At 33.1% G+C, this 27,386-nt stretch overlaps 6 protein-coding genes and 2 long non-coding RNA genes across 9 annotated transcripts; 7 read left to right on the forward strand and 1 right to left on the reverse strand.

Annotated features, from left to right (window-relative positions):
* The first annotated feature begins 3,088 nt into the window (after positions 1 to 3,088).
* Positions 3,089 to 3,902, forward strand: LOC128394254 (uncharacterized). Its single transcript, XR_008326337.1, has 3 exons — positions 3,089 to 3,136; positions 3,192 to 3,412; positions 3,499 to 3,902. It is a non-coding gene; the product is annotated as an uncharacterized LOC128394254 (long non-coding RNA).
* A 338-nt stretch (positions 3,903 to 4,240) lies between these two features.
* Positions 4,241 to 14,638, forward strand: LOC128394240 (E3 ubiquitin-protein ligase RNF123-like). Of its 2 annotated transcripts, none has more exons than XM_053354539.1 (4): positions 4,241 to 4,363; positions 10,814 to 12,044; positions 12,129 to 14,363; positions 14,436 to 14,638. In XM_053354539.1, the coding sequence occupies exons 1-4, from the start codon at positions 4,345 to 4,347 to the stop codon at positions 14,548 to 14,550; spliced, it is 3,600 nt and encodes a 1,199-aa protein (XP_053210514.1). In that variant the 5' UTR covers positions 4,241 to 4,344; the 3' UTR covers positions 14,551 to 14,638. The 2 variants fall into 2 exon arrangements, with proteins under 2 accessions (XP_053210514.1, XP_053210513.1); XM_053354538.1 differs by lacking the exon at positions 4,241 to 4,363 and adding an exon at positions 10,529 to 10,667.
* On the forward strand, positions 6,500 to 8,178 carry LOC128394253 (uncharacterized). Its single transcript, XR_008326336.1, has 3 exons — positions 6,500 to 7,148; positions 7,208 to 7,425; positions 7,508 to 8,178. It is a non-coding gene; the product is annotated as an uncharacterized LOC128394253 (long non-coding RNA).
* On the forward strand, positions 8,354 to 10,378 carry LOC128394244 (uncharacterized). Its single transcript, XM_053354547.1, has 6 exons — positions 8,354 to 8,555; positions 8,645 to 8,704; positions 8,775 to 8,920; positions 9,000 to 9,378; positions 9,434 to 9,651; positions 9,738 to 10,378. Exons 1-6 carry the CDS (start codon positions 8,468 to 8,470, stop codon positions 10,044 to 10,046), a joined length of 1,200 nt encoding a protein of 399 aa, XP_053210522.1. The 5' UTR covers positions 8,354 to 8,467; the 3' UTR covers positions 10,047 to 10,378.
* A 494-nt stretch (positions 14,639 to 15,132) lies between the features above and the next one.
* Positions 15,133 to 17,795, forward strand: LOC128394004 (cholinesterase-like; the record flags this gene model as incomplete). Its single annotated transcript, XM_053354238.1, is given in 2 exon segments — positions 15,133 to 16,159; positions 16,162 to 17,795. Coding segments are annotated over 2 exon segments (1,710 nt in total), but the record flags the coding sequence as incomplete, so codon positions are not given.
* Positions 17,796 to 17,812: 17 nt separating this feature from the next.
* Positions 17,813 to 20,997, forward strand: LOC128394241 (uncharacterized). The gene is made up of 6 exons (XM_053354540.1): positions 17,813 to 18,292; positions 18,395 to 18,454; positions 18,526 to 18,689; positions 18,790 to 19,165; positions 19,224 to 19,438; positions 19,512 to 20,997. The coding sequence occupies exons 1-6, from the start codon at positions 18,151 to 18,153 to the stop codon at positions 19,803 to 19,805; spliced, it is 1,251 nt and encodes a 416-aa protein (XP_053210515.1). The 5' UTR covers positions 17,813 to 18,150; the 3' UTR covers positions 19,806 to 20,997.
* LOC128394251 (apolipoprotein D-like) lies at positions 20,666 to 21,803 on the reverse strand. The gene is made up of 5 exons (XM_053354556.1): positions 21,525 to 21,803; positions 21,309 to 21,439; positions 21,177 to 21,253; positions 20,994 to 21,089; positions 20,666 to 20,904 (listed from the first exon to the last, which is right to left on the reverse strand). Exons 1-5 carry the CDS (start codon positions 21,642 to 21,644, stop codon positions 20,768 to 20,770), a joined length of 561 nt encoding a protein of 186 aa, XP_053210531.1. The 5' UTR covers positions 21,645 to 21,803; the 3' UTR covers positions 20,666 to 20,767.
* A 996-nt stretch (positions 21,804 to 22,799) lies between these two features.
* Positions 22,800 to 26,752, forward strand: LOC128394005 (uncharacterized). The gene is made up of 2 exons (XM_053354239.1): positions 22,800 to 23,748; positions 23,870 to 26,752. Exon 2 carries the CDS (start codon positions 23,879 to 23,881, stop codon positions 26,750 to 26,752), a length of 2,874 nt encoding a protein of 957 aa, XP_053210214.1. The 5' UTR covers positions 22,800 to 23,748; positions 23,870 to 23,878.
* The last annotated feature ends 634 nt before the right edge of the window (positions 26,753 to 27,386 follow it).

Below are 27,386 nucleotides of genomic sequence, written 5' to 3' on the forward strand. Positions count from 1 at the left end.
TGTTTCATGTAACTTTCAACAATGAATATCAACGATTTACCTGATGATTGTTTACTTTTGATTTTTGATCAGTTTTATCAATTGCGACAATTTGCTAAATTGATGAAAGGTGAGTATAATGATTGATTTCTATCATGAAGATCATCTACATTTACTTAATCATTAGTTGAATTGATATCTGAATTCTAATGAATTAATGTAATTAAAGTTTGTCGGCGCTGGAAAATACTGGCGGAAAAGGGACTGAAGAAGATCAATTACTTTGATGGTAAGTACATGTATTGTATATTGTAGATTGATTAAAATGAAATTTTCATGAGCATTTTCTATCAATTTAAACCATAGTTACATTGGACACTCCATTTTTTGAGATTGGTGATTCTGCTAAACTAAGTCATCTTCCATTGACTCGTAAATGTATTCTCACAATAAGCAGAAAGTTCTTGAGGAAAATTAATTTCTCTAAACTTCTCCCTAATGTTGCGGTAAGAAATAAGTTTTATTAGACAAAACTTTTTTCATTCGTCTTTTTAATTTGAAATTTATTCTCATTATATAGATAATCCACCTTGAAAATTACGCTCAAAACTGTCTTTGCTCTGCATTAGTTCATTTACTGTCCAAAGCGAATCAAATTAAAGGCTTGAGCGTTGAGCTTGAATCAAAGTATAAGAGTCGCTATGATAAAAGTCATGCATGTAAAACTTTGCAAAGAGAAGAAAAAAGAATAACATCATTTCTGAGTGATATTGAATTTTTAGGAATCAGTAATGACTTAATAGTTACAAGTTATCTCAATACTTTTGGCCATCTTAAGAATTGAAATCGCTCGGTTCTCCAAAATATTGCCAGGCTGTAAATTTACTCCATGTTCTTAAATTTGCCCAATTTTTGACGAATCTCGAGCGACTTGTTGCTTTTTGTAATGATGAGTCTGATGGTAAGTTTGTTATTATCTCGATAACAAAATTGGACTAAATCGTGTTTATCTTTTATTAGATTTTGTTCGCGTCCAAGACCAATTACCGATATTTAGAAATATTTTACATCTTCGCCTTGAAAATATTTCATCAAATGGTTTGACTTTTACAAAATTCTTGAACTTGTGTCCAAATTTACTCAACCTTTCTCTGGACATGAATCCATATCGAATGGAACTAATTCACAAAATCAACATAAACTTCAATGTCCAAAGATTGGATTTACATTCCAATTCGGTAAGATTTTAATAGCCAAAAGTCATTATTTGGTAAACTATCAAGGTCACCTAACGATTTCGCTTCTTTCAAATTTTTACAGGATCGAGAAAAGATACTAAAATTTATGGAAAAGTTTCCAAACTGTCGATACTTGAGTATTTGGTATAATGCTTCACTATCTTCATCTGGTTTGATCCAGATTATAAGTACATTACCTAATTTGTCATTATTGCAGGTCAAAAATGATTGTACCGATTTAGCAGCAATACAAATCATCAAAAACTATTGTCACTCGCAGAATCCTAAAATTGATGTTTACTTTGGTTATTCAAATAAGAAACTAATGATGTCTAATGAACTTTATCGAAAGTTTGATAATCCATTTCTACATAAATGAAGTCTAAAGATTAAAAGTTTCTGATTCTACATTTGTAATCCAACCTAACAAGAAGAATCGAGCTGATTAAAAATACCGGAATAACCTCCAACCTTGTCTCGAGATTTAAGTTGATAAAAATGGCAACTAATAATTCAAAAATTCATAAACTCAATGTATTCGTTACTACATTTAAGTTATACAATCGAGGTCGAAAGTAATTTTTCATATCCCGATTGGTATGATTGTAAAGTGTTTTACTTGAAACTAACAATGTAAACAAACTTATCTAACACAATGATAAAGACACTTGTTACGTTACTAAATTCATCGATTTTTGTCCAAATTTACTAAAAAAATTATTCCAATGTATGAATGCGTTAGGAATTATAATTTGGACAAGCCATAAATTGTCCATTCAAACAAATAGCATTCGGAATGACAATGAAACATTGATTTGAAAGGCGCGGGTTGGTAGAGATAACCTCTTCAAATGGTCAGTAACTGACCACCAGTTAGGTTGACAGGTTATATTTTCAACAAGAAATTTGAATTTCAAACTACCAAAGTTTTTCGGTTGAGAAAAGTTCTTTCTGTATCTTTTATCGTGTGGTTTATTTTTTAGATTGTTTCATGAAATTTTCAAAAATGAATATCATCGATTTACCTGATGATTGTTTACTTGTGATTTTTGATCAGTTTTATCAATATCGACAGTTTGCTACATTGATGAAAGGTAAGTGGAAATGATTGATTCTTTCTTTCTTGATAACTAGTTGTCAGTTGCATTGATAGTTTAATGTTAATTAATTCACGTAATTACAGTTTGTCCGCGCTGGAAAATATTAGCGGAAAAGAGACTGAAGAAGATCACTCACTTGGACAGTAAGTATTAGATTGATCTTTGTTGTTTAAAATGGCATATTAATACGGATTTTCTGCCAAATTTAAACCATAGTTTTATTGTTTACTTCAAATGGATTGACGCAGCTCAATGATACTCTTGAACAAAGACATTTCCCATCGACTCGTAAATGTGTTATCACAATAAGCCCAGATTCCTTGAAGCAAATTGAACCCTCGAAGCTTTTTCCTAATGTTAAGGTAAAAAAATAAGTTTTACAAAGACAAAACTTTTCTTATTGATGATATTAATTCAAAATTTATTCTCATTCGATGTTAGTTAATCCATCTTGAAAATTTCACTGGTAATTGTATTTGCGATGCATTAGCTCAATTACTCACCAAAGCGAATCAAATTAAAGGCTTGAGCTGTTTTGATTATAATTCTACAATGAATCACGAATGTAACAGCATAGAAAGAATAACATCATTTCTGAGTGATATTCAAGTTCTACGAACTACTAATTACGCAATATCTACAAGTTATCTCAGAACTTTTGGTCATCTTAAGAAAGTGAAATCTTTTGGCTCTTCAAATTTTTTCCGGTCTAAAAGATTTTGCATCGATGATGTGCATTTACGCTATGTTCTGAAATTCGCCCAATTTTGACGAATCTCGAGCAACTTACTACTTATTGTGATGATAAATTTGATGATGGTAAGTTTTCCATCTCTATATCGAAAGTCGACTAAATCTCATTTATCTTTTTTAGATTTTGTTCTCGTCGAAAGCCAATTACCGATATTTGGAAATCTTCTACATCTCGAGCTTGTCGATGCTTCAAATAATGGATCTACTCTCACAAAATTTTTGAACTTGTGTCCAAATTTACTCAACTTTTCTCTGACTGTGTATTTTAATAAAATGAATCGAATTCTTCAAATCAACAGAAACTTCAATGTCCAAAGATTGGATTTAGATTTTTTTACTAAGGTAAGACTTTAATAGCTACAAATAAGTGTTTGGTTTACTATCAAAGCTGACTAACGATTTCGCTTCTTTTTTTCAAATTATAACAGGATCGAGAAAATATACTAAAATTTATAGAAAAGTTTCCGAACTGTCGATACTTGAGTATCAGAAATAGTTTATATTTACTATCTTCACAAGATTTGATCCAGATTAAAAGTAAATTACCTCATTTGTCGTTACTGCATTTCAAAAATGATTGGACCGATTTAGCAGAAATACAAACCATCAAAAACTATTGTCACTCGCAAAATCCTAAAATTGATGTTTACTTTGGTTCTGAAGATGACAAACTATTGATGTCTCATGAAATTTATCGAAAGTTTCGTAATTCATTTCTGCCTTATATTAAGTCAGGAAGTTAAACGTTTCTGATTTTCCATTAATCATCGAGCCTAACGAAAAAATCGGACTGATTTTAATTTAATATCAGTTCGTTTGTATAATCTTTTTGGCTCGATCACAATCAACACAGAGACTTTGATAATATCCGAATAACCTCAACCTTGTCTCGATATTCAAGTTGATAAAAGAATCAGTCGCAACTGATTATTCATTCAAAATTCATGTTATACTATTCATAAATTATTTTCAATGATTAAAATTTATCAATAATCGACTATCATTCTACTCTGTGATAATCCATCGAAACCAATCCATCTAAAACTTGGCTCATTCCTCATTCGAGATAATCTAAAATCGATTTTTATTTTTTCTTTCAATCGATTGACCGTTGCCAAGAGCAACCGGTTACTAAGAAAAGAAAGAAGAAAAGATTTTGTAAGAAAACAAAGAAAATCATTGACATTTGAGAATAGTAAACAAACCAAATCAATTTAATTCTGTTGATCGTTTTAATTTTGTTCGTAATCACAATTAACTTGGACTTTCTTTTCATGCATATTGTTAAAATCAGTGAGTAATTTGATTGTTTACAGATGAATTCCATTGATTGAAAGATCAATTTCTCTATGACGCTGATCACTTGTGCCAATACTTGAGCGGCAAGATCACGAATCTTTGCAACAGGTGATTTGAAACATAGAGGCTCAAGAGCAAAGAGTAATATAAGAAGAGAGAGCGATCAACAGCAAAAGAGCTGTTTGATAAATCTCGCAGTCGCCATGTGTTTTCCTCTTTCTTTGTCAACTAAATTGTGTAAAGTTTTCGAATGATTTTAGGCCATTTCAACGAGATTTTAATTGAGCTTGAATTTAACATTTAATAGACCAAAATCTCGTTGAAAATGACCTCAAAACATTTAAAAGCTTTAACCAATTTTTTGAAAAGAGAGAAAAGAAATCAAAGAAAAAGAAAGGGAAAAAGAAACAGTGGTGACTCTCGAGTTGTCAAACAGCTCTTTTCAGGAGATCGCAGTCTCTTCTTATATTACTCTTTGCTCAAGAGGTTCCTTGTAGGTTAACAGGAGACAACTCGATCACCTAGACGTTGATCTTTCATTAGAGCTCGAATCACATTCAAACAATGAACTTTCTGCCAATCTTCAGCTGATTGTTTCGAACAAATTTCAACCAACCTGTTGATTACATGACCAAGTAATTTGTTTCGATTCTCTTTTGATTCAGAAGAAACAATCGCTTGAGTAACAAAAGGTAAACCAGCACTTCGACGGGTAATACACTTTGGTCCACTTGATTCGCTTCCGTGACTTTCATTGGCAAGATCGGCGAGAATCTCATCAAGCAGAGATTCAACCACTTTCAAACACCCACAAGGTTTTCTCCAGATACACTTGACCACCATAGAAACCAGTGTAAGCTTGTTCAAAGGCACCACGATGCTTGAGCTCCTTTAGATGATGAACAAAATAGTTTAGAACCTTTTCCACGAAACAACAATCAATGATTGTCGATGATGGAGGACATGATTTTAGATCAATCGGACTGTGGTCAAGTTTTTCACAAATTTTTCCAAGAATTAGAGATGATTCTTTGATTGTTTTCCAACCGAAAATCAGCAACATTTGAGAGGTTATATCAAGACGCTTTTCAGCGACAATTGGACTAGTTGGACATTCACGTCCCATTATTTTGTTGACTAATTCATCGTCAAGTGGTTTCAGGTCCATTGGTAAAAATCCTTCAGGTGAATCATTACAAACGATACAACTGACCACTTCACTTGCATCGAAACAAATTTTACCAATACGATCAATCAATGAGATCCATTCTGGTTGACGTAAAGTGAAACAATCAAGGTCAAGAGATTCAATTAATCCATGGATAGAGGTTAATCTACAATGGATTGGATTATAAACAACACCATCGATGATTGACTCTTTGGTCTCAAGAATCGCCTTCTCAACCTGATCAGTTAAGATTCCGAGTAAATCAAGATTAATGTCAATTCGAGCAGGTAAATCAAATTCGTTTTGAAATTTGCATATGATATAGCAATCGATTGACACATTGATTTTGTCTGTAATTTGATTAATAACTGACAGTCAAGATTTGATTAGCTGGCTATTAGCCACTTATCAAAATAGCTAAGGATTTATTAATACAATTATCCTGTTTAAACAAATAGCATACGAAATTACGAATCGTAATTTCGTAATTTGATGAAACATTGATTTGAAAGGCGCGGGGATAGAGATAACCTCTTCAAATGGTCAGTAACTGACCACCAGTTAGGTTGACAGGTTGAATTTTTAAAAAGAAATTTGAATTGTAAACTACCAAAGTTTTTCGGTTAAGAAAAGTTCTTTCTGTATCTTTTATCAAGTGGTTTGTTGTTTAGATTGTTTCATGTAACTTTCAACAATGAATATCAACGATTTACCTGATGATTGTTTACTTTTGATTTTTGATCAGTTTTATCAATTGCGACAATTTGCTAAATTGATGAAAGGTGAGTATAATGATTGATTTCTATCATGAAGATCATCTACATTTACTTAATCATTAGTTGAATTGATATCTGAATTCTAATGAATTAATGTAATTAAAGTTTGTCGGCTGGAAAATACTGGCGGAAAAGGACTGAAGAAGATCAATTACTTTGATGGTAAGTACATGTATTGTATATTGTAGATTGATTAAAATGAAATTTTCATGAGCATTTTCTATCAATTTAAACCATAGTTACATTGGACACTCCATTTTTTGAGATTGGTGATTCTGCTAAACTAAGTCATCTTCCATTGACTCGTAAATGTATTCTCACAATAAGCAGAAAGTTCTTGAGGAAAATTAATTTCTCTAAACTTCTCCCTAATGTTGCGGTAAGAAATAAGTTTTATTAGACAAAACTTTTTTCATTCGTCTTTTTAATTTGAAATTTATTCTCATTATATAGATAATCCACCTTGAAAATTACGCTCAAAACTGTCTTTGCTCTGCATTAGTTCATTTACTGTCCAAAGCGAATCAAATTAAAGGCTTGAGCGTTGAGCTTGAATCAAAGTATAAGAGTCGCTATGATAAAAGTCATGCATGTAAAACTTTGCAAAGAGAAGAAAAAAGAATAACATCATTTCTGAGTGATATTGAATTTTTAGGAATCAGTAATGACTTAATAGTTACAAGTTATCTCAATACTTTTGGCCATCTTAAGAAATTGAAATCGCTCGGTTCTCCAAAATATTGCCAGGCTGTAAATTTACTCCATGTTCTTAAATTTGCCCAATTTTTGACGAATCTCGAGCGACTTGTTGCTTTTTGTAATGATGAGTCTGATGGTAAGTTTGTTATTATCTCGATAACAAAATTGGACTAAATCGTGTTTATCTTTTATTAGATTTTGTTCGCGTCCAAGACCAATTACCGATATTTAGAAATATTTTACATCTTCGCCTTGAAAATATTTCATCAAATGGTTTGACTTTTACAAAATTCTTGAACTTGTGTCCAAATTTACTCAACCTTTCTCTGGACATGAATCCATATCGAATGGAACTAATTCACAAAATCAACATAAACTTCAATGTCCAAAGATTGGATTTACATTCCAATTCGGTAAGATTTTAATAGCCAAAAGTCATTATTTGGTAAACTATCAAGGTCACCTAACGATTTCGCTTCTTTCAAATTTTTACAGGATCGAGAAAAGATACTAAAATTTATGGAAAAGTTTCCAAACTGTCGATACTTGAGTATTTGGTATAATGCTTCACTATCTTCATCTGGTTTGATCCAGATTATAAGTACATTACCATATTTGTCATTATTGCAGGTCAAAAATGATTGTACCGATTTAGCAGCAATACAAATCATCAAAAACTATTGTCACTCGCAGAATCCTAAAATTGATGTTTACTTTGGTTATTCAAATAAGAAACTAATGATGTCTAATGAACTTTATCGAAAGTTTGATAATCCATTTCTACATAAATGAAGTCTAAAGATTAAAAGTTTCTGATTCTACATTTGTAATCCAACCTAACAAGAAGAATCGAGCTGATTAAAAATACCGGAATAACCTCCAACCTTGTCTCGAGATTCAAGTTGATAAAAAGAATCAGTCGCTCCAATGGCAACTAATAATTCAAAAATTCATAAACTCAATGTATTCGTTACTACATTTAAGTTATACAATCGAGGTCGAAAGTAATTTTTCATATCCCGATTGGTATGATTGTGAAGTGTTTTACTTGAAACTAACAATGCAAACAAACTCATCTAACACGATGATAAAGACACTTGTTACGTTACTAAATTCTTCGATTTTTGTCCAAATTTACTACAAAAAATTATTTCAATGTATGAATGCGTCAGGAATTATAATTTGGACAAGCCATAAATTGTCCATTCAAACAAATAGTATATGGAATGACGACGAAACATTGATTTGAAAGGCGCGGTTGGATAGAGATAAATGGTCTTCAAAATGATCAAAATCTTCAAATGGTCAGTAACTGACCACCAGTTAGGTTGACAGGTTATATTTTCAACAAGAAATTTGAATTTCGAACAACCACGTTTTTCGGTCAAGAAAAGTTCTTTCTGCTTCTTTTATCGTGTTGTTTATTTTTTAGATTGTTTCATGTAACTTTTAACAATGAATATCAACGATTTACCTGATGATTGTTTACTTTTGATTTTTGATCAGTTTTATCAATTGCGACAATTTGCTACATTGATGAAAGGTAAGTGGACATGGTTGATTCATTTTTTCTTGATCACTAGTTGTGAATTGAATTAATATTAGAATGCTAATAGATTCACGTAATTACAGTTTGTCCGCTCTGGAAAATATTAGTTGAAAAGAGACTGAAGAAGATCACTCACTTGGACAGTAAGTATTATTCTGATTTCTGTTGATTTAAATGATACATTAATGAGACTCTACCAAATTTAAACCATAGTTGCATTGTTTACTCGAAATGGATTTACGCCTTCCCATGATACTCTTGAACAAAGACATCTTCCATTGTCGCATCAATGTGTTATCACAATAAGCCCAGATTCCTTGAAGAAAATTAAACTCTCGAAGCTTCTTCCTAATGTTAAGGTAAAAAAATAAGTTTTACAAAGACAAAACTTTTCTTATTGATGATATTAATTCAAAATTTATTCTCATTCGATGTTAGTTAATCCATCTTGAAAATTTCACTGGTAATTGTATTTGCGATGCATTAGCTCAATTACTCACCAACGCTAATCAAATTAAAGGCTTGAGCTGTTTTGATTATAAATTTAAAAGGAATCATGAATGTAACAACACAGAAAGAATAACACCATTTCTGAGTGATATTCAAGTTCTACGAATTACTAATTACGCAATATCTACAAGGTATCTCAGAACTTTTGGTCAACTTAAAAAATTGAAATCTTTTGGCTCTTCAAATTACTTCCAGCCTACCAGATTTTGCATCGATGATGTAAATTTACGCCATGTTCTGCAATTCGCCCAATTTTTGACGAATCTCGAGCAACTTGTTACTTTTTGTGATGATGAGTTTGATAATGGTAAGTTTTCCATCTCTATATCAAAAGTCGACTAAATCTCATTTCTCTTTTTTAGATTTTGTTCTTGTCGAAAGCCAATTACCGATATTTGGAAATCTTCTACATCTCGAGCTTATAGATGTTTCAAATGATGGATCTACTTTCACAAAATTTTTGAACTTGTGTCCAAATTTACTCAACCTTTCTTTGACTGTGCTTTTTAATAAAATTAATCGAATTCGTCAAATCAACAGAAACCACAATGTCCAAAGATTGGATTTACATTCGTTTTCGGTAAGAGTTTAATATCCACAAGTAATTATTTGGGTAATTATCAAAGCTAACTAACGATTTCGCTTCTTTCTTTCAAATTATAACAGTTTGGAGAAATGATGACAACTACTGAAAAGTTTCCGAGCTGTCGATACTTGAGTATCAGTAGTACATGTGTACTACCTTCACAAGATTTGATCCAGATTATAAGTAAACTACCTCATTTGTCGTTATTTCATGTCAAAAATGATTGCACCGATTTAGCAGAAATTCGAATTGTGAAAAACTATTGTCACTCGCAAAATCCTAAAATTGATGTTTACTTTGGTTCTAAAGAGGAGAAACTAATGATGTCTAATGAACTTTATCGAAAGTTTCGTAATTCATTTCTACCTTATATTAAGTCGGGAAGTTAAACGTTTCTGATTTCTTATTAATCATCGAACCTAACGAAAAAATCGGACTGATTGCAATTTAATATCAGTTCGTTCGTATAATCTTTTTGGCTCGATCACAATCAACACAGAGAGACTTTGATTGGATCCACAATTGTATCATGATTACATCCATTGCGAATGACTGTCGATTCGAGATACAAATTGATAATATCCGAATAAGCTCCAACCTTGTCTCGATATTCAAGTTGATAAAAAGAATCAGTCGCAACTGATTATTCATTCAAAATTCATGTTATACTATTCATAAATTATTTTCAATGATTAAAATTTATCAATAATCGACTATCATTCTACTCTGTGATAATCCATCGAAACCAATCCATCTAAAACTTGGCTCATTCCTCATTCGAGATAATCTAAAATCGATTTTTATTTTTTCTTTCAATCGATTGACCGTTGCCAAGAGCAACCGGTTACTAAGAGAAAAAGAAAGAGAAGAAAAGATTTTGTAAGAGAAACAAAGAAAATCATTGACATTTGAGAATAGTAAACAAACCAAATCAATTTAATTCTGTTGATCGTTTTAATTTTGTTCGTAATCACAATTAACTTGGACTTTCATGCATATTGTTAAAATCAGTGAGTAATTTGATCGTTTTTTCTTTTTTTGGTCGTTTTTCTTGGTTAAAGAGAAAATTTAAAATTTTCTTTCTTTTGGTTTTCGTTTTTGTTTCTCTCTCTCTCTAAATTCTTTGTTTTCATTTTTTCTCTCTATCACTTTGTAGATCACGAAACCTTTGCCCAAATTTTCCTGAGTCTTCCTGGATCTAATCATGAGGCTCATGAGTTTGGTTCTACTTCAATATCACTTGAAGTGCTTGATTTTTATATTGACAAAAAATTGAAAGAATTGGAAGATAAATTAGAAGCTGAAAGACTTGGTGGTGAAAATGATGATAATTTCAATGAATCAATTGTCAATCATTATAATTTTTGGTCATCTGATGGACGTTTAGGACCATCTCATGTTCTGTTTGATGTCACATCAATTGTGGGATCAGTTAAAACGGGATTTGATAAATTATCTCTTTCTGGTCAACATGAATTCTCCTCGATAAGAGCGAATGTCGCAGTTTTCAAAGGCAAATGGATTTACGAGGTTATGCTTGTTTCCAAAGGCATAATGCAAGTTGGTTGGTCAACTTATCGATGCTCTTTCTCTCAACAACAAGGTGTCGGTGATACCAGAGACTCGTACGCTTTTGATGGAAGTCGAATGAGAAAATGGAACCTAACAACCAATAAATACGGTGAACATTGGCATCCAGGAGATGTGATTGGTTGTGCTATCGATTTGGACAAAGGAACCATGGATTTTTATCGTAACGGTAAACACCTTGGACGAGCATTTAATCGAGTTCGATTGGGCTTAGGGTTTGCCTATTTTCCTGCCGTTAGTCTTGGTGCAAATGAATCATTGATTGCCAACTTTGGTGCTACTCCATTGAAATATCCTGTGAAAGGATATCAACCACTCGAGGCTATACCTTATAGTAACATCCGAAAGACAGAATTACTATTGGATTGGTTATTCGCTATCATACCGATGAAGATGAACAATGATTGGCTTCCAAATCAGTTTATCGTTAACTCACCCAATTCCAATCTCAATGTGAACTCATTTCTTTTGGGTAATTTGATCTTACGACGATTGGGCTCATTTCTAACCAATAAATACATCAATGAACAATGTTTACTTCGGAAACTATTGATCTGTAATAACAGCCAAATAATTCACGGGCTACTTGATCTTCTTTGGGCTCTCATGGAAAAATCTCAAATCCATGATTGTATCGATCATATTGCCACTTCACTTGTCAACTCTTACCATTTTTCACAATTTGACGATAAATCGAGTGCCTCAGCAACTGTATCTACAACCGAATCAACCTCTTTCCATACCCTTCTTGACGCTTATCATCTCTCATCACAATCTTCATTACCATCATCCTTTTGGTAAGTCAACGAGATGATTAACCATTGATATCACAATATTTACGATTCTTTTCTTACTTGATTCGCATTTCTTTTTCCTTTCAGCATTTCGACTCAAAAACAATATCTACTGGTAGCTCTTTCATTGGTTCAACATCCTCCGACCAGAATTTATCTTCTTAATCATGTTCTTTTTGATAAAGTCAAATTTCCGCAGCTTTTTATTGGACGAACTGTAATGGACGATGATCTATTAGAGAGAGAAATTTTTCCCAATTTAACTTTACAATCTCTTGCTTCTCCCGATGCATATAAAATTTTACGCAGCAGTGAGATTGAAAATGCACTCACGGAATTGGAGTCACTTCACCAAATGATTTTGGATACTCTAATTTTCCAGGATGAGCTTTGCCGAGTTATCTTTCTTACCAAATTTGATTCTTTCCTAAAAGAAACAACCAGTTCCTTGAATCCTCGTTTGATCTCCAACGGCCTGGAAGTACCAGGCTCTTCACCGGCAACTCTCGCCATTTTTCATCGATTAACATCACTAATTCGTGTTCAATATGAATCAATGATCAACGTTCTACCGATCAGTTTCTTTGTCGATCCTTGTTCAGTTTCAGCGGATGTTTGTCGAGTTGGTGGAGTGATAACTCATCTCAATAAAACTTATGAGAAAGAGATTGGTCGATACATCGAAACATCAACAACCCTCAACCCACTTTTAAAACATGTTTACGTTATTATCGATGGTCTTGTGCGACTCTATCCAACGGGTGCTCACAAACAATTGAGTAAATACTGCGCAATCAGGGAGCATTTGTTAGAACTTGCTGATTCCATTGATGAGCTGAAAAAGATGGAAAATGCTGGCGAGGAAAATAAGGAAGTGATTCAAAATACGATTCAAGTTTTGGAGAAAGAATTTCTAACTCGAGCTCGACAAATGGCTCTAATCAATTCGACGGTTTTAACATCTTCCAAACGAGCTGATATTTACTGGCTTCTCAAATTACTTCTAAATACTCTTGATCATGCTTCTTCCTGTTCATATCTATTCAGTTTCATACCCGATTATCACATTGAATCTTGTCTAAATCTGAGCTATGCGATCCGTTTCTACTTTGGTTCGACAATTTCTTCCAAGTACAAGGGAAGTTCAACATTCTCTGGACTTTTCAATCCTGAACAAGAGAAAGAATATCATGAATTACTCCAACAGTTGTGCGTTTTTATAGCTTCACATTTCGGCGATGAGAGGATCGTAAACGCTGATCTCCGTGAAAGTATTGTCCAAGCTTTGGCTTCTCTTGTCTCCAATCAAGAGACTCTACGTATTCTAGAATCAATACCACAATCTAGTCGATTAAAAATGATTAAATCACTTACTGCTCCATATGAAAATCGAGCTTGGGGACAATCTAATTGGATTCTTTTACGATTATGGAAAGGGAATGGATTTGCATTTAAATATTCATCTCCAAGTAATTTAGCCTTCAAGTTGAACATTCCCAACACGAATCGTGAAGTTTTCTCAGCTTTAAGTAACATCAAACCTTGTCCATCTCCTGTTTTCCAAAGAGAGTTAACCGAATACCTTACCTCGAATCCTGATATTTCCAATTCTTTCATCTCTTCAATTGTAAATCAGCTAAATTGGTCTTTCTCCGAGTTCATCGGGATGCTCCAAGAGATTCAAAACAATGCTCAACGACCTGAGAAAGTTTTTGTCGATGCTCGACAGTTGAAAATTTGCTGTACCTGTTTCGATTTATCAATATCGTTATTAAGAGTTCTCGAAATGTTGGCCAGTAATAGTCATCGTCTACTTGTTGCTGCTCAAGGAAACAATCTTATCACAAGTCAATTATGTAGCACTTTAAATCAAATTTTAAACCGAGTAACAGTTTCAACGGGTTCATTTGAATATGTAATTGATTTAGATATGATTGGTTTGGAATCAATCAATCATTTTCCTATTCTTAGTGCTGTTTCTGGTATTCTAATTGCTCTTGTACTCAAAGGTGAACCAGAAGATTGTGACAAAGCAATTAATGCAATCATTTGGGATGCTAATTTCCAATCAAGTAGTTTACTATTTCTAACTGGTCAAAATTTGAATTCATCTCCACGACCTTTTCGATTTGATGATTTCACTGAGGTTTCACCTCAAGAATTAGCTCAACTTCATCAAGCGGTAAATATCATCTTGACTCGTTCTCATGCAAATGAGATATCTAAAACCGTTGATAATATAAATGAAGATGATCTATGCACCATTTGCTACGCTGATAAAAAGACTGCGACTTTTGTACCTTGCGGACATTCATCATGCAGGTAACTATTATTATACCAATTCCATGAATTAAATTGAAACAATTAACCTCTTTTTTTCTCATTCTCTTACAGAGCTTGCATTTCAAGGCATTTTCTCAAGCACTCAGACTGTTTCTTTTGTAAAGCAACACTGGAACGCGCAATTTTAACGGATCCTGACAGTGTTTTATTCCCAGAGACTAAATAATAATAATAATACTGAGATAATATCATTTAAATTTGCTTAAAAGCAGCTACGATCTAAGTTAATCATTAAAAAGCTTTATACTCAACAATTTATGCAGTTAAATCGGAATAACGACGATCACGTTTGTCATTTGTTTATCATGATGAGATAGTAAAGATTATGAATGAGATGAGAATCTCTTTGTAGAATACTAATCTCTCTTAATCTAAGTCTTAATCAATTATTTACATTTATAAGAAGATAATTATTATCATCTATGGATTGTCAAGAAACGATCTTAATCCCATAGAAATTTTCAAAACTTTCCTAAGAGGTAGTTGACATATTATCTTGAGAAAGTGAACTAGCAACAACATCAAAAAACACTATTACGATCAATCAAATCTCTGTGATGTTCATATCTTTTAATTGCTTAATTACTCTAAGGTACAAAATGGTAATTGAAGGTTACAAATAATAAATTTTATTGGAAGTGAATAGCAAGTGAACCTTAGTAATTAACCAATCAATCACTTTATAGCTAATTAGTAATAGATAAATAGTCACTCACAGAGTTACAACTAATCATTTAGAGTAAATTAACTATCACTGATTGTCTTATTTTTGAATTTGGAAGAGTTTAAAATGTATCATATTGTTTACTTTTTTCTAATTAATATTATAGTTGTTAATTGTTCTATTCGTCCGTTAGTAACTACTCGTTATGGTCCAATCGAAGGTACCACCGGATCTTACATTATTAACGATCAAAATTTCGGTTATCAAGCTTTCTTAGGTATCCCGTTTGCCGAACCTCCAATCGGTGATAAGCGATTCTCGATCCCAGTGCCATTCACTGGTTCGTGGACGGAACCTTATCAGGCCACTTATTTTCGCGATGGTTGTATGCAGAACGCTGGAAAAGTTAATTTCAATATAAGTGAAGATTGTTTATATTTGAATGTTTGGCGACCAGAATTTGATCTGGCCAATTCATCGAGTCCTTTGTTGCCCGTTTATTATCATGTACATGGATCAGCGTTCATCAAAAATTCAGGTGCTACTCCTGATTATCAAGGTGATGTTTTAGCGGCGACACAGAAAATTATCACTGTCAATTCAAACTATCGTCTTGGTGTTTTTGGATTTAGCTATGGATCACCTGAGGGTATTCCAGGTAATGTGGCTATTTATGATATACTAGCGACACTTAGATGGATTCAGGATAATATTCAATCATTTGGTGGTGATCCGAAGCGGGTGACATTATCTGGCCTAAGTTCGGGCGGTAAAATAGCTACGATATTAGCAACTTCACCGAGTGAGTTCAATGCTAGATCATTGTTTTCTCGAGCAATCATGATGAGTGGATCATCAACTGATCGTCACCAAATTGAATCATCGGAGATCGGAGCAGCTAAAATGAGTTTATTAGCATCCAAAGTTAATTGTTCAAGTCAATGTGATCAATCGACTAAGTTCAATTCAAGGTTATCCGTTGAAACAATTAACTGCTTAAAGAAACAACCTGCTGATGTTTTATTGAGAGCACAAAATTCAAAGGAAATCAATGCAATCGGAGCAGCAGCCGAATACGTTTTTCTACCTGTTTATGGTACGCAATTAATTCCTGAAAAGCGATGGTTAATCACATAAAGAATCTCAATAGTGTCACTAATTTACCGATGCTTTTTGGCTTCGAAAAAGATGAATCGAAACCATTTCCCTCACTCGAACCAGTTGTAACTCTTGAAAGTGCTTTCAATTATACCAAAGAAGAAGTGACTTATGCTTTGAAAAATATAACCAAACATCAAATCGATTCCATATTCAAGTTTTACTTTTCTGGTGCCGATCCAAATAACATTTACGATCTAAAATCGCGTTCTGTTAGATTAACTTCCGATGTAAACTTTAATTGTCCTTCGTTAATTTTATCTCAACTTTACTCACTTGTAAATGATAATATTTTTCTCTACGAAAATGTTTACATTGGTCAGAATTTATCTCGTCCATTTGGTACTCAGCACAGTGATGACCAGAAATTTGGACAAGGAGCTCCTTACCGAGAGCCCGATTCTTTTACTTCAACCGACCGTCAATTCAGCTCATTACTCATGAAAGTCTATGGGGACTTCGTTAAAGGTATTGTCTTGACCGATTGGATTCCAGTTCATCTAAACAGATCGGACCCAAGCAAAGATCAAACAGTCAGACAGCTATCGCTCGAACCACAAAATGTACTTTACAAGCACCAAAAAGCGTGTATCGAATGGGCCAAACTTTTCGATTATCAATTTCCACTCGAAAACTAATCAAAATCATTCTTCAATCATGATTCAATTCAAATCGCATCAAATAGTTAGGCAACATATCCAATAGATCAATTTATCCTCAGAGTTTTTATTCAGATAGTTATAGCAAAATATCAATCAGAGTTTTGGTGTTTTATCCATTTAATTTATCATTTGATTTGATTAGTTTTCATTTGGGACAATTTGATTGATCAACTAATTCCATTACTTTTTTCTCGACTCCAGATTTGCTTTCCAAATCATTTAATAGCCGATCCACTGTATCTTTAGGTAAACTTGACGATCGTGAAAGTATCCATGCTGATTCTGTTTGTAAAATTAATTAATTGAATTCAAACAGAAAAAAGTTTGGCCTAAGCCTTGTAAGAAGATTTCTTTTTGAAAACTGCATTTCCACCTTTCTCTGAGGCTAATTGAAACTTTTTATACTAAATTCAAAACCAGAAATTCTATCAGTTGTTACACTTTATTTTTGAGTGGACGATATGACTCGAAATTCAAGTTAGTTTTGTATTTAAGTCGACTCAATGTCGACTAACTTGAGTCAACCAAGTTTATTGATTTTCGGCTTCGAATCGAGTCGCTTCGCTGATCGACTGGCTGACTCGATCGACTAGCTTCGTTATCTATAACAGGTTACCTATGACAGGGCAAATTTGCAGAAGGACATTTGAATTTCAAACTACCCGATTTTTTGGTCAAGAAAAATTCTCTCAGAGAGAATCTGTATCCTTTATCATGTGAATCACTGTTTGGATTGTTTCATGCAACTTTCAACAATGAATATCATTGATTTACCTGACGACGAACGATTTGTAAATTGTAACACAATCTTGTTGACGTGATTCTCTGATTGCAGTTTCCAGGGAGCACTTTAATCGTTTGAATAGTTTATCCATTAGGACCAGAAATCGTTGACGATTACATGGCTCTTGAATGGTCAGTCCCATGTTGAGTGATTCCTTGATTAAATCTAATTGTTCAGCGGGAAGTGGAGTTGATAATTTACGAGTCTCGATGATTACACCAAGTGATTGGAGACGAGTTGATTCATCGTAATGATAAATTGACTCTCGTAATAATCCTTGAGTATTTAAAGGTTCATTGTATGAAGGTTGATTGTTACAAAGGTGAAGAAGTTTCAATTTTCATTGATTTGAAAGGCGCGGTTTGATAGAGATAAACTCTTCAAATGGTCAGTAACTGACCGTCAGTTAGAGCTGCACAAGTTAAATTTTCAAAATTTTGAATTTCAAACAACCAAAGTTTTTTGGTCAAGAAAACTTTCTTTGATGAAAAGTTCTTTATGGATCCTTTATCATTTGAATCACTGTTTGAATTGTTTCATGCAACTTTCAAAATGAATATCAATGATTTGCCTGATGATTGTTTACTTTTGATTTTTGATCAGTTTTATCAATTCAGACAATTTGCTACATTGATGAAAGGTAAGGTGAAATGATTGATTCCTTTCATAAAGATCATCTTTCTTGATCTCTAGTTTTCCGTTGAATTTATATTTAAATGCTAATAAATTAATGTAATTACAGTTTGTAGGCGCTGGAAAACATTGGCGGAAAAGGGACTGAAGAAGATCACTCACTTAGACGGTAAGAATTATTTTGATTTCTGTTGTTTTAAATTACATTTTCATAATGACTTTCTATCAAATAAACCATAGTTATATTGACAACCACATTAATGAAGATTCAGGATTCTATTAAACAAAGTCAAGTTCCATCGACTCGTAAATGTATTATCACGATATATTGTGATAACTTTCTGCTTATAAACAGAAAGCGCTTGAAGAAAATTAAACTCTCTAAACTTCTTCCTAATGTTAAGGTAAGAAATAAGTTTTACAAAGACAAGACTATTCTCATTCATGATATTAAAATTTAAAATTAAAATTAAATAAAAAAAATTTATTCTCATTCTCTGTTAGATTATCCATCTTGAAAATTACAATGTAAACTGCCGTTGTACTTTCTTAGTTCATTTACTGGCCAACGCGAACCAAATTAAAGGCTTGAGCGGTTTAGGGCATTCATTTGAAGTGAATCACAAATGTAAAATTTTAAAACGAGAAGAAAAAAGAATAACATCATTTTTGAGTGATATTCAATTTCTAGGAATTAGTAATGACCTAATAGTTACAAGTTATCTCAGGACTTTTGGTCATTTCAAGAAATTGAAATCTCTTGGAAATGCTATTGGAAGTCACCACCAAACTGTGAATTTACTCCATGTTTTGAAATTTGCCCAGGACCTGCCGAATCTCGAGCAACTTGTTACTTTTTGTGGTGATGAGTTTGATTATCGTAAGTTTTCATTGTCTCTATGCCAAAATTTGACCTAATTTCGATTATTTTGTATTAGATTTTGTTCAACTCGGAAGCCAATTACCGATATTTGGAAATCTTTTACATCTTCAGCTTGTAGATACTTCAAAAAATGGATCGACTGTTAGTAAATTCTTGAACTTGTGTCCGAATTTACTCAACCTGTCTCTGGGTGCTCGTACTCATCCAATGATTCTATTTAATCAAATCAACAAAAACTTCAATGTCCAAAGATTGAATCTACTTGATTGGGTAAGACCTTAATAGCCACGAATTATTTGGTAAACTATCAAGACTAACTAAGGGTTTCGCTTCTTTCTAACAGGATCGAGAAAAGATACTAGAAACTATCGAAAAGTTTCCAAACTGTCGATACTTAAGTATTTGTGATTATTATTTTTCGCTATCTTCACATGAGTTGATCCAGATTATGAGTGTATTACCTCATTTGTCATTATTGTATATCAAATCTGATACGACTGATTTAGCAGAAAAACGAATCGTGAAAAACTATTGTCACTCACGAAATCCTAAAATTGATCTTTACTTTGGGTCTACAGATGAGAAACTATTGATGTCTAATGAACTTTATCGAAAGTTTCATGATTCATTTCTATAAATGGGTGAAGTCTAAGGATTGCAGGTTTCTTATTCTCCATTTATAAACCAACCTAGCAAAAAAAACCGAACTTATTTAGAGAGATCTTAGTCGTAGATAGTAGTAGAGTAGAGAGATCTTGAATCACATAAAGAATCTCAATAGTGTCACTAATTAACCGATGCTTTTTGGCTTTTCGAAAAAGACGAATCGAAACCATTTCCCTCACTCGAACCAGTTGTAACTCTTGAAAGTGCTTTCAATTATACCAAAGAAGAAGTGACTTATGCTTTGAAAAATATAACCAAACATCAAATCGATTCCATATTCAAGTTTTACTTTTCTGGTGCCGATCCAAATAACATTTACGATCTAAAATCGCGTTCTGTTAGATTAACTTCCGATGTAAACTTTAATTGTCCTTCGTTAATTTTATCTCAACTTTACTCACTTGTAAATGATAATATCTTTCTCTACGAAAATGTTTACATTGGTCAGAATTTATCTCGTCCATTTGGTACTCAGCACAGTGATGACCAGAAATTTGGACAAGGAGCTCCTTACCGAGAGCCCGATTCTTTTACTTCAACCGACCGTCAATTCAGCTCATTACTCATGAAAGTCTATGGGGACTTCGTTAAAGGTATTGTCTTGACCGATTGGATTCCAGTTCATCTAAACAGATCGGACCCAAGCAAAGATCAAACAGTCAGACAGCTATCGCTCGAACCACAAAATGTACTTTACAAGCACCAAAAAGCGTGTATCGAATGGGCCAAACTTTTCGATTATCAATTTCCACTCGAAAACTAATCAAAATCATTCTTCAATCATGATTCAATTCAAATCGCATCAAATAGTTAGGCAACATATCCAATAGATCAATTTATCCTCAGAGTTTTTATTCAGATAGTTATAGCAAAATATCAATCAGAGTTTTGGTGTTTTTATCCATTTAATTTATCATTTGATTTGATTAGTTTTCATTTGGGACAATTTGATTGATCAACTAATTCCATTACTTTTTTCTCGACTCCAGATTTGCTTTCCAAATCATTTAATAGCCGATCCACTGTATCTTTAGGTAAACTTGACGATCGTGAAAGTATCCATGCTGATTCTGTTTGTAAAATTAATTACAATTAAATGTGAAAATTTGTATATATCACTAACCAATATAATCAATAAAATAATGAACAATTAACTTACCAAATTTAAACGCCTTGAAAATATCAACACAAGAAACGACAATAGCATAGCTATTGAAATCAGTATCAGCAATTAAGTATGGAGCTTCAGGTGAGACTAAATAAGAATTGAACAATTAACGATTGATCTCTAATCTGATCAGTTAATCCAAAAAATTTGATCAATTCGATCAACTAAACTTACATCTTGAAAATTTGACCTTAAGTAAGTTACCGGTTTCCGTTATTCTCGCTGTACCAATAGCTTTAGACAATTTATCTCTGTACAATAATTATCACAATTAACCATTTAAATGAAAACACAATTGTTAATTACCTTGAATTAAATCCTTGATTATCTACTCTTACAGTTCCATCACCATTAATACTGTAATTAGCTGTTACACACTTTAGTCCAATTTCCCAGATATTATCAGTTCGAGCAATTTCATACCATTTACCTAGATACTGATTAATAATCAGAAAGAATAACCGATTAATTGTTGACAGTTAAATCAGTTAATTAGAAAAAGGAACAAAAACTAAAACTCACTTTATCCAAATCGAAACCACCAGTTGACTGAGTTGAACTTTGACAAGCCCCAGGCGATAAATTCTGTCCATTGACACTAATTACAAATGAAACAATTGACAAGTAAATTACCTTCATCATTAGTATTCAGATTGTTGATTAGCTTGATGATTTTCTTGCCTCCAAATTAAATGAACAACAGAATCAACATCAATCAATTGACTTGAAACAATCAAAACGATTCATATTTATATACAAATATTTGAATACATGGGGAGAGTGAAAGTTAATTTCAATGAAGAAGAAAAAAATTGCAATAATGATTAAGTAACTAAGGAACGATAATCAATGGTGAATATATAATTTCATCATCATCATTAGCATCACCATGTAACGATAAACATGATTACCTTGAGAAGAAAAAAACAATTTAAACTTTCGAGTTGATTAAAGAAAACTTGATTCATTTACTTTGGTCTTGTTATTGTTTTTATTTAATATTCACCAAATATCATCAATGAGTTGATTTCCCATTTTCTCAATCAACTCAATTGATGACAATCAACACAAAATCTAATTAATCAGTCAAGGTCAGTAATCTTAGTATTTGATTGTTGTATTAATCATAGGAAATGAGAGGAAATAAATTAAACAAACAATCACATACAAACAGGAAGAGTTAAAGTTTCATTGATTAATTGTTTTGTTTACTAATTAGTAACAAAGTACAACCTTCACAATTAACAACCACCATTGATAAAAGATGATAGTAAATCAATGAGATTGCAAGAAGAAAAGTTAATCATCCCGAAAGGAATATTATTTTTCTTTGATAATCAATAAATCGTTGACTGCAAATCGATGTCACCATCCAACCTTTGGATCGTCCTGACGATTTCCAGCTTATTCAAATTCTAAAGAATTGGAGTTTTTATTATTATCAATCGAAACTCAATATATTTGGAATTTCTGAGCGAGTTCAGAGAAATGAATGGTTATAACACTTTCTATCCAATTGAGAAAATAATCGATTGTTAGATAGAAGGCGATAACTACCTTTAGGAAACGAAAATTATTCTTGATAGACTGAGAAAAAGAGAGAGAGAGAAAGTTCCAAGACAATGGAAGATTAACTAGTGACATCTATTGATTTGTTCTTATAAAAAATTTCCACCAAGAACTCAGGGGTTGATGAGAAATCAAATGGAAAATTCTAATTTAATTGTTGGAATAAAAGATCAGTTAATGTGAGTAGTAGGTATGTAGCATAACGTGAAAGAGGAGGAGTCTGTGAATGAAAAAATAAAATTATATGGCCAAGACTAAATTTTAAAAGAGTCATAAACTGGCGTAGCCTCAGGCAGTTTTGTCCATTAACGTTCGGAAATGCAATAATTGATAATAAAATAAAGTGAATCAATATAACTAATAGCTGATTGCTAAGATCACTCAAACAAATCAACGTTAATGTTAAATACAAGAAAATGTTATGGATTGATTGTTTCAATTTATTACTAAAGTCACTTAAACATTTTAACGCTAACATAACAGGAAAAAGTTTTAAACAATTGATACGATTTATTAGTTAAAGTAATTCCAACATCTGCAGACTGCTAACAAAGATGATAATTGAAAGGAATAATTCTTACAATTTATTACTAAAGTCACTTGAACATTCGAATGCATGTGACAAAAGTTTAAAGTGGTTCAATTGTTTCTTTTATTATATTTCATTTATAGCTTTACTGTCTTTTACATTCGATAAAGCAAAGTATAATGTACATCTCATAAACAAGCAATTCTTCTATTGTTTGTTCTAGAATATGAAACAGCGCAGAAATGACTCCTCCTAATTCCCTTTATAAAGCAAAGCGAAAACCAAAAGTTTGTCAGTCTTGATTTTGTTCTCATCCTTGTGATTCCCTTCAAGTTACCTTTGTGCCTTTTGTGTTTTCCCCAACCATCCTCAACGTTTAGTTTTGTGTCTCTCCCCTTTCTTTGTGTCTCTCTCTTTACTTGTGTGTCTCTCTCTCTTTACTTGTGTCTCTCTCTCTCTTTACTTGTGTCTCTCTCTTTATTTGTGTCTCTCTCTCTTTACTTGTGTCTCTCTCTCTTTACTTGTGCCTCTCTCTTTCCTTGTGATTAACCTCTCTTGCTCTTTCCACCCTGTGATTTCTATCTGCTTCGGTTACTTTCAGTGTTAATCACAGCCTTTATTTTTGGATTCCATTTTATACAGTTATCGGTAAGTCAACAACTATCTAGTATAAAATTCATGCTATTTATCATCGCTATTAACATTAGTTTATTTCATCCCTTTTTTGTTTTCATCGATAATATTCACACGCTCGTTTCATCACCTTAAGTTCATAGTAATGGCTCACAAATTTACTTATCCATCAAATTATGATGAACTTTTACTTGACGCTCATCTAGCTAACCGAGAAGATGACGAAATTTGTGCCAACATAGAGCTTCCAGAGGATATTCTTATGATAGACGATGAAGCTGATCAGCTCTGCCGTGAGGCTGAATACCGCCCTCTTTCGGATATTCATGCATCATCGCCAAGTGAAAGAACAACTCCAGATTTAGTTATCGACGAAATTATCTATCCTGATCCTGAATCCTTAACAGAAACACCGATTGCTCTTGACAGTTACTCTCTTGATGATTCACGCACCATAACCATATCAGCACCATCTTCACCATGTTTCTCCATAAATTCACAAGAAAGTGATGCTGAAAATCAAATTGGATTTGGTATAGAACCTGAAATCGAATTCGAAGTGGTAAGTGATAGTGGTTGGAAAACCAACTCACGGTTTCACACATTAACTAAGCTACTCAAAGTACAAATAGGCAATGCTACATCAGTACAGCGTTTAGATTTCTTGAACATTTCAGACGCAATAAATGCTGCTTATGAACGGTTCATACAGCTCCACATTGCTGAAGCTGCACCAGCGGACATTGTTAATTTAACCTTTTCTAATCCTAGAGATGGTCGTCAACTTTACATTAACTTCAGAGCTTCAAATTTCGATAAAACAGAATTTCTAGCTAGAGCGGAAAAACTCGCTCAATCTAGCGGTGCATTTTTAGATGGTAAAGCATTAGAAATCATGATGAAAATTATGAAAAACGTGTCAGGATCTGGACGAAGGTTATCACAGTTATTACCTCCAGATAATCTTTCAACAAAACGTCGCTCAACTGTATGTATTAAGAACAAAGACGAGTTTTGTGGATATTACGCTCTAGCAGTTGGTAAATTCTTAGCAGATATGCATAAGGGGCAAAGTGCTCAATGGTCTGCGCTGATTCGTTATAATAAACACCAGAAATTGTTAGCCGCACAGCTTTTCAGTGAGCTATCTATAGATATCGACAAAGCTGTTAATATGGACAAAATCAGCGAAATTCAACAGAAATTACCATCATATCAAATCATTGTTGTTGATTCAAGGACAAAACTGCCACTTTTCAAAGGACCAGATGCTGTTAAAAAGATTATCCTCGAAAATCTGGCTGATCATTATAATTTAATCACCAATATCAAAGGATATATGCAGTATGAAGCATTTTGTGTTAGATGTTGGATAAAACATAGGCTGAATCAACATTTCTGCTTCGACTCATGTGCTCAATGTAATAGCAATCCTCCATGTTTTGAGTCAGAACCTCTTAGTTGCATCCGTTGCAAACTTGAGTTCAAAAACAATGTTTGTTATGAAAATCATCTTCTGAAAAAGATATGTATGGCAAAGATCAAATGTTCAAAGTGTTGGATAATTCATGGTACCAAAGATCCTCATATTTGTGATGTTTATCACTGCGAAAAATGTGAAGATACTTACACAGTCACACCGCATTATTGTTATCTTACACCTCTGGACCTCAAAAAGCTATTAGAACAAGATGAAGCTTATTCTGTCCTAATATTTTACGATATCGAAGCCAGCCAAGAACCTGATGATACTCCAAGCTTCCACTCTCCAAATTTACTCATATGTAATACATTATGCACTTTTTGTTTTGATTTAGAAACATACAAAAAAAGGACTGAGAAATGTGATATTTGTGGAATAGGGTATCAAATCTTCAAAGGATCTGAGTGTGTTAAAAATTTCTGCAGTTATCTCTACGAGGAAGCAGCTCAAAAAGCGAGAAAAAGATCAGCAACTGTGACTGTTATTGCACATAACCAAAAAGGATATGATGGCCATTTCTTGATTCAGGACTTTTACTCTCGAAACTTCCAAGCGATTCCTGAAATAATAATGCAGGGGTCCAAGCTTGTTTACATCAAGGTTGAAAATTTACGTTTTGTTGATTCACTTTCATTACTACAACAGCCGCTTTCTTCTCTCTGCAAGTCATTTAACATATCAGAAATGAAAAAAGGATTCTTTCCTCATTATTTCAACACAAAGGCAAACCAAAACTACAAAGGAACATTACCTGCGATAGAGTTTTACGGGTTTGATGATATGAAACCAATCATGCAAAAAGAATTCAAAACTTGGTACTTGGCTCAGCAAAACGAAGACTACGTTTTTGATATGCAGACAGAAATTGTACAGTACTGTAGGTCTGATGTGGATATATTGACGACGGCAATGATGAAATTCATTACGCTTTTCAAGCAAATAACAGACCTTAACCCCATAAAAAGAAGATTTACCTTGGCTTCTGTAGCAATGGAAATTCTTCGGGCGAAGCTTCTCCCTCCGAAACTGCTTGCGATAAGTCCGATTGATGGTTATTGTTCCAGATTACAATCAATCTCAGCAGCTGTTTGGTTAGACTACCAACAAAATATTTTAGGTAACCAATTCATAATTCAGAGGGAATTTAAAATTGGACCGTTCTATGCTGATGGGTTCGTCAAAGAACAAAACCGCGTTTATGAATTTTACGGATGTTTTTTCCATGGTTGCCCCGATTGTTATCCTGATGATGGTATCAATACTCTTCTGAGTGAACCAACAACATATTCAGAACTATTCAAACGTCTTCAAAACAAACGATCATATTATAACCAGAGAGGATTCAACTTGACCGAGATATGGGAACATGACTTCAACAAAATTAGAAAAGAGGAGTACATATCTACTAGAATTAAACATCGATATGAGATAAAAGAAACCGGATCAATAAATATCAAAGAAAGTTTCTTCGGTGGAGAACAAATAACATCAAATTTTATCATGAATGTTTACCAAACGAAAAAATCCGTTATCTAGATTTCACATCATTATATCCTCATGTTCTCAAAAAGAATTCCTTTCCAGCAGGACACCCAAAACTTATTGAAGAAGGGTTTTCAAATGATGTCTCCAAGTACTTTGGCTTCATCAAATGCAAAGTTTTACCTCCTGAAAAGTTAAATATCCCCGTTTTGCCATTGAGATTCAGCAAAAAACTTATTTTTCCTCTTTGTTTTTCCTGTTTGAATACAAGAGCGAATTTAAGCTGCAATCATACAGACCAAGAAAGAATGATAACAAACACTTGGACATCTGAAGAGCTCAATGTAGCAGTTAAAAACGGTTATCAAATAATTAAGATCTACCAAATTCTCCAGTATGATCGAACACCGAATCTTTTTAATGATTATATAGCAATGTGGCTTAAGATAAAACAGCAAGCCAGTGGTTGGCCTACATGGTGTACAGACGAAGCTTCTCAAACAAAATATATAAATGACTATGAGCAGCATGAAAAAATTGGACTAGAAAAAACGGAAATATCAAAGAATCCTGGCAAAAGGAGTATTGCAAAGCTGATGTTGAACAGTCTCTGGGGAAAGTTTGCGCAAAATCATAATTTAATGCAAACATCTATCGTCAGAAACTATGCTGAGCTTTGGAGAAAGAT

The sequence above is a fragment of the Panonychus citri genome, unplaced genomic scaffold, assembly GCF_014898815.1.
Source record: "Panonychus citri isolate SS breed McGregor unplaced genomic scaffold, ASM1489881v1 Contig00139, whole genome shotgun sequence".
In the NCBI taxonomy this organism is placed as follows: domain Eukaryota; kingdom Metazoa; phylum Arthropoda; class Arachnida; order Trombidiformes; family Tetranychidae; genus Panonychus; species Panonychus citri.

Bases quoted from the DNA above. Each gene is read 5' to 3' on its own strand.
- LOC128394005 (XM_053354239.1), top strand. From the start codon at position 23,879: ATGGCTCACAAATTTACTTATCCATCAAATTATGATGAACTTTTACTT.
- LOC128394251 (XM_053354556.1), bottom strand. From the start codon at position 21,644: ATGATGAAGGTAATTTACTTGTCAATTGTTTCATTTGTAATTAGTGTC. The intron at 21,440-21,524 runs GTGAGTTTTAGT...ATTATTAATCAG, and splicing joins GTGGTTTCGATTTGGATAAA to TATCTAGGTAAATGGTATGA. The intron at 21,254-21,308 runs GTAATTAACAAT...ATTATTGTACAG, and splicing joins AATCAAGGATTTAATTCAAG to AGATAAATTGTCTAAAGCTA.
- LOC128394240 (XM_053354539.1), top strand. The intron at 12,045-12,128 runs GTAAGTCAACGA...TTTTCCTTTCAG, and splicing joins TCATTACCATCATCCTTTTG to CATTTCGACTCAAAAACAAT. The intron at 14,364-14,435 runs GTAACTATTATT...ATTCTCTTACAG, and splicing joins TGCGGACATTCATCATGCAG to AGCTTGCATTTCAAGGCATT.
- LOC128394244 (XM_053354547.1), top strand. From the start codon at position 8,468: ATGAATATCAACGATTTACCTGATGATTGTTTACTTTTGATTTTTGAT. The intron at 9,379-9,433 runs GTAAGTTTTCCA...TCTCTTTTTTAG, and splicing joins TGATGATGAGTTTGATAATG to ATTTTGTTCTTGTCGAAAGC. The intron at 9,652-9,737 runs GTAAGAGTTTAA...AAATTATAACAG, and splicing joins TGGATTTACATTCGTTTTCG to TTTGGAGAAATGATGACAAC.
- LOC128394241 (XM_053354540.1), top strand. From the start codon at position 18,151: ATGGATCCTTTATCATTTGAATCACTGTTTGAATTGTTTCATGCAACT. The intron at 18,455-18,525 runs GTAAGAATTATT...AATAAACCATAG, and splicing joins GAAGATCACTCACTTAGACG to TTATATTGACAACCACATTA. The intron at 19,439-19,511 runs GTAAGACCTTAA...TCTTTCTAACAG, and splicing joins GATTGAATCTACTTGATTGG to GATCGAGAAAAGATACTAGA.